The sequence below is a fragment of the Ambystoma mexicanum genome, chromosome 4p, assembly GCF_040938575.1.
Source record: "Ambystoma mexicanum isolate Mex_15411 chromosome 4p, UKY_AmexF1_1, whole genome shotgun sequence".
NCBI lineage: Eukaryota > Metazoa > Chordata > Amphibia > Caudata > Ambystomatidae > Ambystoma > Ambystoma mexicanum.
Genome location: NC_090927.1, coordinates 815,023,763 through 815,036,096, shown reverse-complemented (window position 1 = coordinate 815,036,096; position 12,334 = coordinate 815,023,763). Strand labels below are relative to the sequence as shown.

Here is a 12,334-nt window from a genome sequence, read left to right as displayed (position 1 = left end):
GCAAGAAAACGGCAGAGAAGGGAGTAGGAATGAAGATCATGATCCATGCCAAAGATGGACCAAACGCCAAGGAGCTGACTGATGACGCTGTAAAAGAATATGTAAAGGCTAGCATTGTAGCAGCTGAGTAAACAAAGTTTCTGTATCCAAAGAATCATAAAAAGTATGTGGGACGATGGGTCTATTGTACCCCAAATGGACAATGTAACTACATGACCTGGCATGTAGATTAACATGTCGTATCAGCAGGCACCCTGAGGGTGGTGATAAAAATATGGACACCTAAGAAGCATTTCAAGAGAAAATACCAAGATGTAGAAGGACTCGACCAGAGGGGGGAATGTAGAGGAGCAGCTGCATACCTCTGCAGGAGATCCCGCCCCCCCATCGTCCCATATGTTGGAGACATGAGACTGTGGCATGTTTGACACCAGCCGTTGTGCCAATACCACAGATACCCATTGAGTCAACGTTGCCAAAATTATCCCAGAAGTAATGACAACCTAAGGGAGCAACTCCCTAAAGGAATATGGGAAAAAGCTAGTGATGTCATAAAAAGTATGTACGACGCCCCGAGATACTGGCTGAAGAGGATGTATAGATCCTAAAGAAAGTAATGACGAAGTAAAGAATCAAATGAACTTTTAAATACAAAGATTACACATGCACAAAGTGCTGCAGAAAATGTTAAATAGATGTACAGATGCTGAAACGCACAGTAGACTAAGTCATCATAGAAGCTGACTATACGTAGTGAATAGAACGCAGGCAAAGCCGCCATTATATAGAAGCTGGACATCTGTATCATCAATTTAGTTACCCAGGACCCATGAAGCGGGAAGGGAAATCTGTGTCGCAGCAACAATAAGCAGAATCTGGAGCTGCATGGCGAGGTTGTCTGTGTTACGCTCACCTGACTCCCACGGAGGCGCTGGCCTGGTTCGCGCTGCTGTGACCTCTTCTAAGGTGATGCGCAGGGTTCGGAAGATGGACTGGACCGGGCCCCCAAATCTGGCTTGTCTGGCTCGCAGAAGTATCCTTCTGTAGGCGAAAATAGGGGATTAACTGTCTGCGGGGTAATGCAATTGGCCTCCCACTTTCCCCTCTGACCCTGCTTGAAACCCTTTTGTGATTTCTCGTAGCATCTCACCTTAGGGTCTGGAAGGAGGAGCTCTCCATCCTGCTTCTGATGCAGGGGCGCGTTGGTATCCAGTTACTTCACTGGATTTTCTCGATTGGTGAGAACCAAACTTGCTTGGCTTCCAGGTAAGTTTTTTTTTATAAGAGGTTCCCCTTGTGTCCATGCATTAATGTACTAATGCTAGTGTCTATTTCCCCATAGGGGCCGGGGTACGGAATGCCGTGGAACAGGCACCGACCCGAGATGAGCAGTGAAATCCTTGTAGAAATCAGGTAAGTCTTTAATGAGCGTTTTTTAGTAATGTCTTTTCATTCGCTCATTAACGCTGATGTCTCTTTTTCCCCTTAGGGGCCGGGGTCCGGAAATGCCAGGATGCGGCGCGGACCCGAAATGAAGAGGGAATGAATCAACAGGTAAGTCTTAACATGGAGATTTAGCTTTCCTTATTCCCTTCTCTCTCTCACCTTTTGTTCTGGTGTTTTTCTCCCTAGGCGCTGGGGCATGACTGCGAATCCGGATGATCGCTGCTGAACATGGAGGCGCCCTGTAAAGGTGAGTGGAATGCGGCGCTGCAGCAATCGACGCGATGAGCTTTTAAATTAAAGTCTTCCTTTTCAGGATGGTCGGCGAGATGTCTCCGGGATGCGGATTTAGCAGGTAAGGACTTTTCCTTCTTCTGTTCTCTTCTTCTCTTCCTTTGCAGGTGATCCAGGATGCTGGCAGGCGTGGCAGAAGTCAGGATGCAGGAGCAGACACGGTGAGCGTCCAGCTGCTAGATGCAGAACAACGCGAAGCACGTGTGGCTGTTCGGGTGGGGTTTAAATAGCCTTGGAAGAAGTTCCAGGTATGTATCCTTCCCCGACCATGCCCGGATGGTAAATTAGTCCCACAGGTAAAGTAGTTCCTTTCAGGCCTCAAGGAGGCCGGGATCCTGCAGCATGGTCTGCATCAGGTAAGTGCACCCAAGCATTCCCATAATGAGCCTGGCGCCTATGGCGCCAGGACTGATGTCTTTTATGAGCCTGGCGCCATAGGCGCCAGGACACTGTCCAAAGGGCCCCTATATGGGGTTGCTGGGTCCTTCCTTGGGGACTGGATGTCCGCTTTCGGGGACGCCGGGCTTGAACCGGCTCCCCGGGAGCGGGCATCATGACAGTCTGGCCTGGAATCAAGACTGAAGCAGCCAAGGTCAGCTATCTATTCTGGAAATGAGCAAACGTGCAGAGGATGAATCATCTCTTGTTAAAGTGGAAAGAAAGAATACCAAGAGTGCCAAGTTTAATTCATTTAGAGAATTTTAAATTCGCAAAATTGACCAAATCGTGGTCTCCTGTCACATAAGCCAGGGATGAAAATATAGTTTAACTTGGAGTCCTAGACACGATAGTGAATGCCCTCACTCTCGTGCATTCTCAAAGACTAGGATACTTTGCAAGGCCAAGTACAAAGACAATCGTCATGGCAGAAGGCATGGGCGATGAGAGATGCTGGGCTAATTGGGTGGGGATGTAGTGTCATGCCCCATCTCCTTGCATCTGGTTCTGGGCTTATGTGCTGCTAAGTGAACCAAGTGTTCTGGACCTGGCACAAGCGTGCCAACCAATTGTAGTAGTCCATATATCGAAGGAAGGACCTTTATAGTTTGAAGACCAATGAGAAACTGTATCTAATGTTCCTGAAGATGACATGTTTTAGAGGTAGGCATATGTTGTACACCTGATAGTGGACAGCCAATCACAATCCTAGCTCCCATAGAAGGTATACTTTGATGTTTCCCTTAGCCAATCCCGACCCTTGATAGTTTTTTCATTATTGCTACGTAGTAGGACATCACCTCTGATGTATTTTTGATATAAAAGTTATTGTTTGTGTAAAGATCACTGAGGGACTCGGTGTATTTTCGTTGTAAACTCCCTGTTTTAGATAATTGATAATAAAACAGTACTTTGCCATTTTCCTGATTTGGTTTAGTTATTTGGACTCGTAATTATTCTGTTTGATCCCATTCATTACATAGGCACGTTCCTAAACTGCCCTAAGTTTTTTTAGAATGCATCCCCTAAGACTTTTTATACTTTTCATAGCCGAAAAATATAATTCTTAATTTAAAATAAAATTCTGTATTTTAAACAGTCACATCTAAATACAAAATATTTTCCAGACTAACCTCACTCATGCTCAATTCTACCTATCCTGTATCCCTTACCTTCAAGAGTTCAGTAAGAGTAGGGCTATGTCCAGCTGACATTGGGCAAACATATGCACAACCCTCTGCACTCTTCAAAAATCCCTGACTCATTCTTACGTTCTGCAAACTGATTCACCCACCAGATATTGGGCTGAAAAACAACACTGCTGACCTGACTGAAATCCTGACCTCAATAGTAAGTGTCTTGAAACCTCTAGTTAGTGGCTGGTTGCTGCTTTACACATCTTTTGTCACATAACAAATGTTTGTTTTTTCATGTTTATTTATACTGCCAAATCAGACAATTATTCTTAGTTAAAGTTACATTTACTTTGCATTGTAGGAACATAAGTTAAAAGATCTAAAATATATATTTGTGTATATGCCAAATAAAGTTTATCTGCACATTTCTATTTCTTTTAGGAAATTTTATAGCAAATCTTAAAGAAGCGCTTGGACACCAAGTTACAAGATTAAACTACCTCGGAGATTGGGGCATGCAGTTTGGTATGATATTATAAATTATTTTTGGTTCAGGGGCATACCTTTTGAAAAGGTTTAGGTTAAGACTTGGGCTCCTTCACATTACAAACTACTTGGGTGTCATCGTTGGCAAGTTACTGACCATAAAAATGTCCCAAAGGCAAAAAAAAGTGGTGATATAAGTGGTGTGAGATATGATAATCCCATCTAACCAGAGATCATGCAAAAAAACAAACCAAATACATATATACAAAGAAAGGTATAATTTATAACTACCGCTAAAGGCATTCTGGCGCTGATGTCTAATGTGAGATGGGCCAAAAAAGTTAAGCACAGAACTCACAGGGAGCTGACGAGCCAGGTTTTACAGCTCTATGGAAAGTTAGATGTTCAAGAATCAAGCACACACGGAAGGCGGAATAGAGTTCCAGAGAATGGAGCCTAAACAGAAAAAGCCTGGTGAACCTTGTGTTAAAGTACTACTTGCAGGTTGACTAGATGGTGTATGTGTGCATTTTCAGTCAGAAAGATTGGGTCAATGTAAGGGCATTGCAGAGGGCCTTGAAGAGGGCCTTGAAGGCTGTGCATTCCACAACTGAGATCCAGTGAGGGGCACAAAGAACTGGCAACATGTGAGATGACTTAATACTTAAGCATTGGAAAAGATTGACAAGCAAAACAAGATATTCCCATGATCTAAGCAAGAGAATATTCTAGTTTTAACCAATAGGGTGTGAATATCCAGTGGCAAAAAGGGGAGAATGTGGTTAAAGAAAAGGATGGTGAAAATGGGGACAGGAAAAATTAAGTGGCAGACAAATCCTTATTAATTATAAAACCCAGAGGGTACACAGAGGCTACTGTAGGAAGGGGAGGGCCAGCAGGTAGGATTACAAAGATTTGCCACATCATCCAATGCACACACTTTGGGTTTATCTGTGTTGATTGTATCCCTAGTTCTCCATTCACCACCATGCTACCTACATACAGCCTTTCACATAGATCGTTGTCTAAGCAGCCATGATCTGGGTGTCCCTGACAAGATATAAATAGGGGAAAGCAGAGGCTGACTTTGGATATAAAAAAGTATGGATGAGAGGACAGCGCCCAGAGGCACGCCACAAGTCATGTAATGTTGCTGTTGGGTGAAAAGAGAAACCCAGAATGAGTGCATTCTCGTAACAGAAGAAACAAATCCAGGAGAGGACCCTACCCCTGATGCCGGCCTCTGACAGTTTCCCAATTAACTTGACATAGAACTCCAGGCAGAGGTTGTCCAGGACGGCAACAAAGAATGATTCTCTTCCCATTCCAGGTTAAAATCCAGCTAGAAAGAGGTGAGGATCTGATGGGATTAAACAAAGCTGCTGATTATCGTGACGACATGAAACTCAATTAAATTAGCAGGGAGGTGCATTAGGGAATTGCAGGTGAACTTGGACAATGTGATGTGATCCATACTGAACATTTTGAGAAGGGTAGAAACCAGCATGTAATGTTTCAATTCCATTGGAACCAGGCTCAACATTAAAGAAGCATTTAAGATGAAGGTCAGAGTTGCGGGATATTGAGTTGATGTGTTACTGCTACAGGACAGGGATCGAGTGTTGAGCCTGATTTGCTACTGTTTAGGGAAGCCAGAGGTACGAGCTGGGCACAAAAGGAGTCTTGGTAGATAGCTTTTTTTTATGGTGTGAGTGTATAGGAGAGGTTTTATTCTCAAAGAAGATTGTAACTAAGAAGGACCTCCATAGCCAACAGGGACTCTGCAGCTCCTTTCCTTGGGAGTTTGACTCCTGAAATGGTGCAAAGCGAGTGGGATGCAGATGGACATGTGCCAGCGAGTAACTTTGCATTTGGTGTATTCTACTCCAGTTAGCCTAGCACCAGGGTAAAATAGGTGTACTAGTTTACTACAGGTTTGTATCCACCACCAACTCAAGTGAGAGTTGGTTTTAGGCTTAACCCAATCACAATAGTATCCTCTAATTCCCCCGAAACCGCAAATCACCAACATGGGGAGCGGGGTATACACCCACATGCCCCACTCCTCAGGTTCGGTTATTTTGGCTTTGATCAAAACGGTAACACCCAATTCAATCAAAACATCCATACAGGTTTTTTTTCTGATCAAATTGGGTGTTACCGTTTTTTCCTAGAAATGAGAAATGACTCTCCTCCTGCAGAATTTCCAAATTGGCTACTCTTCCAGTCACTAGACTCATGTATCATGCAGGCACCAGATATCCTGATGACAAGCATTAGCCATTTAGTTAAAGCATAACCTCTGGACCCGTTTTAGGTAGTGTCGGAGGTAGTGGTTCAGGCTTTTCTCATGATAACAGGCAGGAGTACAGTCTACAGGTCATTTTGTCCTCATGTGAAGAGTCCCAGACAGGCATATACATCCCCATAGGTTGGGCAAGTGTAGGCCTTTGTTAATAGGAAAGGCTATTTTGGATTACTGACCGATGTTAGGAAAGATTTTCTTCTAGGACCTTTCCCTCCATAGATTTCTATGGGACACCCTCCTTTTTCCTTGTTTGTGAATTCTGTCCTAACTTTATGAAGCTCAGTGTAAATTCATTGGAGTGATACTGTAATTCCTGTTACACGGATCACTAGGCTTCAAAAGTTACCGTAATCGGAGAAACGGAGGGGAGGCAGAGTTTGCGGTGGCACCAGACACATTAAAATCAAGAGAAAATGGGATTTACGAAGACCCGGTTAGGAACAATACAATTGGCTACATGCTGACCAGAAGAGGCATACACAAGTTGATTATCCATTACATTGAGAAAGCCCAGGCCATACAGAGTCCTGGCAAAGAAGAAGCATAAGTTGTTACAGACACCTGTGAAAACAAAATTAGAGTTGTAGTGGGACACTAGTTTGTTTTCCATTCTTGTCCTGAAGAAGGCCAGAGCTGTAATTTGCTTAATTGGATAGCTAACGAGAATCGGCTGAAACACGTGTCGACAGACAATCAAAGAGATATAATCATTGATTAGATTAGCTCTGAGTGTTTGCGAATGGTAGAGTTATGATGTTAGTTTGTAACCTTGGAAGTATTACTGAAGGTGTGAGGCGAAAATATTAGTTGTATATTAGGTAATAAACATGTATGATTTGTGTAATATACATGTATTCAGTAGAATAATATTTGGTGTCCAATGAAGCAAATCTATCAAATGTAGATATGTATATTAGGAAATGGTTTTGAGGGAAAGAAAAAAAGATATATTCTGTTTGAAAACAAATAGGAAAAGAGATATAATTTATTGAGTGGTGATCACAGTCTAGCACTGTTAGTCTTGATCATAGTTCTTTTTTTGTTATGTCATATTAACCTGGAAGATTAAGACTTTACCAGGTACCCTTCTATAGTGTTATAGGTCTGTAAAAAGTTGTCTAACTTATATATCAGTCAATACAAATGGAGTTTTATGGGTATCTGGATTCTGTCTCCTCCCCAATACTTTTCAACACATCACGAGCAGAATCTATTTTAATAAAACAATTTACACCTACAACTTATGTCCTTAACTCTAGCTACATGTCCCTATGGAGGAAAGGTATCCGTCCCTGGTTGGATCCAGGGGACAGCCAAGGGGAACTCTCCCTATCCTGGCTCACTCCTTGCCTGTATTTCTAAAAGGTGCATGCCGTGTGGGAGTCAACAAATTTCTTTATTCGTGTTGCTGCCCCTTGGTGTGACTTATAATAAAATCACAGCAATCTGTGGGCGGAAATTCATTGGTCCCATTATTGCTGTGTATTGTAAAAACAATGGATATCTTTTTTCAAGCTCATATATTGATTCTTTGAGTCGAGTGGGTCAGGTCATCACCCTGAGCCAATACTTGTCAACCAGTTTCAGCGGGGAAATAGAATTTGCCGCTTTCTTCAGGACTATAGATTATGCTTGTTTTGGGCACTCTATACATTCATAAAAAGACAGTTGTGTAATTTCTCTGTCCTTCAATTGCTTTGTCTGGATCCGGCGTGTTCCATTTAGATGGGACATCTCATCTGCACATCGGCTCCCTGTAAGGGAAAATGCAAAAATCGGGGACCTGGGAGGCATCTGGCTACTGGTCATTCTACAGTTCATGCTTTTTAATTCCTCTTACCGTCATCCGTAGTCTACTGTGGTAGAACATCGGGTCGGTCTCTGTGCTAGTTCTCCCAGGATCTCTGGTCTCTGTCAAATAAATGACTTCTGGTCAGATACATGTTACACTCTCCTTTTTGGCTGTTGTTTATGTTTATGGGGTCTACTTTCTCTTGTATCCCAACACCTACCGTCACCTGGTTGTAATGCTGTTCGGTATTCTCGTATTTTGTTGTCTTATTTCTTTTCACAGGCGTTGTTTCCCAGGGGCTGTCATGCCTGTAAGGTGTAAAACGTAAGTGTGTCAGCAGTAGTTGGTGGGTCCCTGATGTTTCACTGATTACATCAGTTCTTACGTCTTCTAAATGGAGTTCTAAGAACTCATTCCTACTGTTCGGTGCAGGAGTTTTTTCTCTGTCCTCTGTAGAGGTATCATTCCCTATTGGGTGCTGTATGAGCGTTATTGCTCATCACAAGTGGGAGTTTTACGGTAAAACTCCCACTTGTGGTAAGCAATAACGCTCGTGCCCAATTTAGTTGACAAGACACGCTGTGAAAGTGCGACCTGATAAGTTGTAAAGATGTAGCTTCATAACTCACGAACACCAATACGTGAGATTGAATCAACTGTGGGTGAGGCATTGGCATAAAGCACCCAATAGGGAATGATACCTCTACAACCTTATGATACATGCCGTCGGCCAAAGGTCCAGGGTAGGTTGGGTTTACAGTAGGCTTTTCAAAGCTATTTTTGGTTGTTCTATTACTCCTTTTGACAAAATTATTTAACCACATCCTGGAAACAGGCCCAATTCCGTCTTCTTTCCGTGAAGTACTGATCTCTGCCATACATAAAGAAGGGAGAGACCCCAAGCATTGCGGTTTGTATCGACTGATCACTCTGCTGAACGTGGATGAGAAGATCTTTACGAGGACTTTGGCTACTAGAGTCAAGCGTCTTATGCCGAAACTGGTGCACTCGGACCGGGTGTGGTTTATCTTGGGATGCCAGGGAGCCGATACTGTGAGGAAAATGCCGAACCTGATGGAATTATCAACAGGGGGGACCGTCGATCCAGTGCCACTCTCACTCGATGCAGGGAAAGCTTTTGATTGGGTGGATTCGGGTTTCCTCCATGAAGTATTTGATACATTTAGTTTTGGGGATAGATTTCGGAGGGGGATTAGGGCATTGTTCTCAGAACCCAGGGCCCGGGTGATGGTCGATGGCAAAACATTGGCTCCCTTTGTTTTACAGCGGGGAACCAGGAAGAGGTGCCCCCTGTCTCTGCTTCTTTTTTCCTGACTCTGAAACTGTTGGCAGAAAGAATACGTCGACAAAGGCAGAATCGAGGAATTCAAGTTGGCAATGAGGAATACAAGCTGGGTTTATATGCAGGCGACATCTTACTATACTTAAGTAACCCAAGGAGTCGATTCCGGCAGCCATGTTGGTTACCGAGGAATGTGGTGTACATGTGGGATTTAAAGTTTTTCTCGGAAAGGCTGTCCTCTTCCCCTTTGACAGGGAATTGTTACAGATTCAAGCAGAGGGGTTTAAATATTTTAGGTTGGTGATCAATAGAATACTGGATGGTTTGTTCAGAGCCAACTACCCTACCTTACTTGCTAAAGTATGCCAGGATCTACGTACTTGTGAGGCGCTGACCCTCTCCTGGCTGGGCTGCCTGGAAGCCTTAAAGATGACCTTGCTGCCCAAATAATTGTATTGATTCCACATACTGCAGATCAATGTCCAGACATAGTGTTAAGGAAAGCCAGGGGAAAGTTCCTGCCCTTTCTATGGCAAGGGAAGAAGAGGAGGCTTTCATATGATACTTTAACTTTACCAAAGGACAAAGGGGGCGTGGGATTCCCCGACTTGAAGGTAATATAGTATAGTATAGTAATATAGGGCAGTTCAAATCAGGGGTTTGGTGCCACACCACTGTATAGATAAATAGAAACAATGGGTGGCACTGGAGAATTATTGGCTGAGGCCCGTTACGCTAGGCAAGTGGCTATGGGCACCTAGTGATAAATTGCCCAGAAGGATTAGGGAACATAGGTTATTAGGGCTGGTTTGGAAAATATGGGTGAAAGGGAGAAATGTGAACGGAGTCACTTCATGGCTTTTGCCGTTGAGTCATCTCGGGGCGCCTTTCATTCGGGAACAATTCCGGGTCCTCGAAGTTTCCAGCAGTGGTTCAAGGTGGGGCTATAAAGTGTGGGGCGGTTGTGAGTAGTTAGACAATTTGTTTCCATTCAGAGGCTTGAGAACTGAATATTGGGTCGGTCTCTATTTTTAGCTATTTCCCTATCTTTCCCAATCTGAAAGAGGGGTTTGCCTGCTTTAACTAAAATACTAAAGGTGTCATCAGAATGTCAATATTAATCAATAGTCCACCGTCCTGTGTAAAAAACCCTACTAACGTCCCTTACACTTAAAACTAAACTATAGATAAGGTAGACCACCTTGGTCCAGAAGAATGATTCCCTTCTCCTGGACTGGGGCTAGAAGTTCATTTGCAGGTGTTGGCTTCTTCTTAGCTGAATGGTTCCCTTCCCTGGGTCAAAATAGTCCTTCTGCACAAAAGCGCAAAAGTTCAAACACTTCTCCTTGGCAGACGCACTGCATGTCTTCTAACATTCTGTATCAAAAAGTCTTTACACTTTGGTAAACAGGAGAATGACTCCCTTCTCCTGGTATCTTAAGAGTTCAACACAACCAGGGGGCAGGACTCCATTCCCCTGGCTTCTCTTGTGTTCAATTTCACAGTTCACATCACAAGGGGGAATGATTCCCTTCCCCTGGCTTATTTTGTATTTAGTTTCACAGTTCACAACACCAGGGGGTACGACTCCCTTCTCCAGGCCTATCTTTCACATGAGTGGTCAGACATAGGCTTCCCCATCTCTGATCTTTGGTAGACTTGGTTTACTCTCCTGGCAAGTACTGCCACGAGGAAGAGTGTTTTTCTCTTGCTTCCTTTTTTGTCTAGGGTCCCAGGCCCATTCTCTGGTGGCTAATGGTTTCCTCAATACTGCTGTGCCAATGGAGCGTCCCTCTGATGCTTTCTTCTTTGAACTTCGGGATCCAGGCCCCTCTCTGGTGGCTAGTGGTGTCTTTGCAACCACTGTGCCGAGGAACATTCTGTCTGATGCTTGCGGTTAGACATTTCTTTTGTCCATCCAGTGCCTTGAGGTTCTGGAGGAGCGTTCGGTGGTGTCCCTCTAGCCCTGGGAGCCACCTGGGGGTACTGGTGTCGACTGGGAGCAGGGCCTGGTAACTTGTGAGATTCATGAAGGACCAGGCCGCCAGTCTGTGGCAGTGGGGTGGTTTGCAGGGAACGGAAAGATGTAGAGAAAAGCAGTTTTGTGAAGTATCCAGAATTTAAGGAGGTCCGGCACAAGTCTGAGAGGGGCAGGGAGGCTGTTCCAGAGAGAGACACCAGCCGAAGAGACCTGCCCCCCCACTCTCTGCTTGGAGAAGCGTTTGACAATCAGAGAGTTGGAGTTAGAGGGTTAGAGGAGTGGAGGGCTCTAGCAGGTAGGTATTTGTGAAGTGAAAGTTGGAGATGGCGTAGACCCAGACCCCAGAAAGCCTTGTGGATGATGCAGAGGGTCTTGAATTTTGATCCTCGCGGCCACCGAGAGCCAGTGGAGAGGGTTTAGGACCGGAGAGATATGGTCCCTGGGTGTGTAGCCAAAGATAAGGCTTGCAGCCCTATTCTGGATTAGCTGAAGGGGCGTAGGGAGGAAAGGGGGAGAATGAGGAAGAGGCTGTTGCAGTAGTCAAGCCTAGAGAGGACCAGAGCTCTGGAGACATTGAGCTTTTGAGGGAAAGGGAGACTGCCTCTGAGGAGGGTATGCTACAAATCATCATCCCCACCAGGGAGGTAGAATGGGCCCCTTTTCTCAAAGTGTAAGCCTATAGAGAAAACGTGTGGGTGCCTTTAGGGGTTTTGGGCAGACAGTTTCCGGATTATCTCCGGGAGTCCTGAGGTCTGTTATATGGACACCAGTTTCTTAAATGTCTACTGGAGAAGTAGATATAGTACACAAGATTTTGGACTTGTGACACACTAAGCATGACAGGAGGGTGGGATTATGGGGTTTGTTGCATTGTTTTCCGGCAGTTAAATCCTGTGTTCTCATATGATGTTCATTGTTCGCTGTTTGAAAATCTTTAATAAAAATTGAATTTTCAAAAAAAAAAGGTTACTTGGTCTGAAAAGTGTGGGAATGCTTTTCGAGGCCAGAAGGAGTTCCTTTGCCAGCCCCCTGTTCTCAGGGTGCCTGACTACCACTGACCTTTTATAGTGCAGATCAATGTCTCTGACACTGGAATAGGAGCCGTCCTCCCTCGGCTAGATGGCAAAGGCAGAGAACACCCTATATGTTTTAT

At 44.3% G+C, this 12,334-nt stretch overlaps 1 protein-coding gene across 3 annotated transcripts in view; it reads left to right on the top strand.

The window, feature by feature from the left end:
- Positions 1 to 12,334, top strand: part of RARS2 (arginyl-tRNA synthetase 2, mitochondrial) — an 816,998-nt gene that overhangs the window by 316,127 nt on the left and 488,537 nt on the right. For 2 of the 3 annotated variants that reach the window (XM_069606382.1, XM_069606384.1), the window contains exon 7: positions 3,753 to 3,836. The exons of the other annotated variant lie outside the window; for it this stretch is intronic. In XM_069606382.1, coding sequence (XP_069462483.1) covers positions 3,753 to 3,836 — 84 coding nt within the window. The remainder of the gene's footprint in view (positions 1 to 3,752; positions 3,837 to 12,334) is intronic. 3 annotated transcript variants of the gene reach the window in all.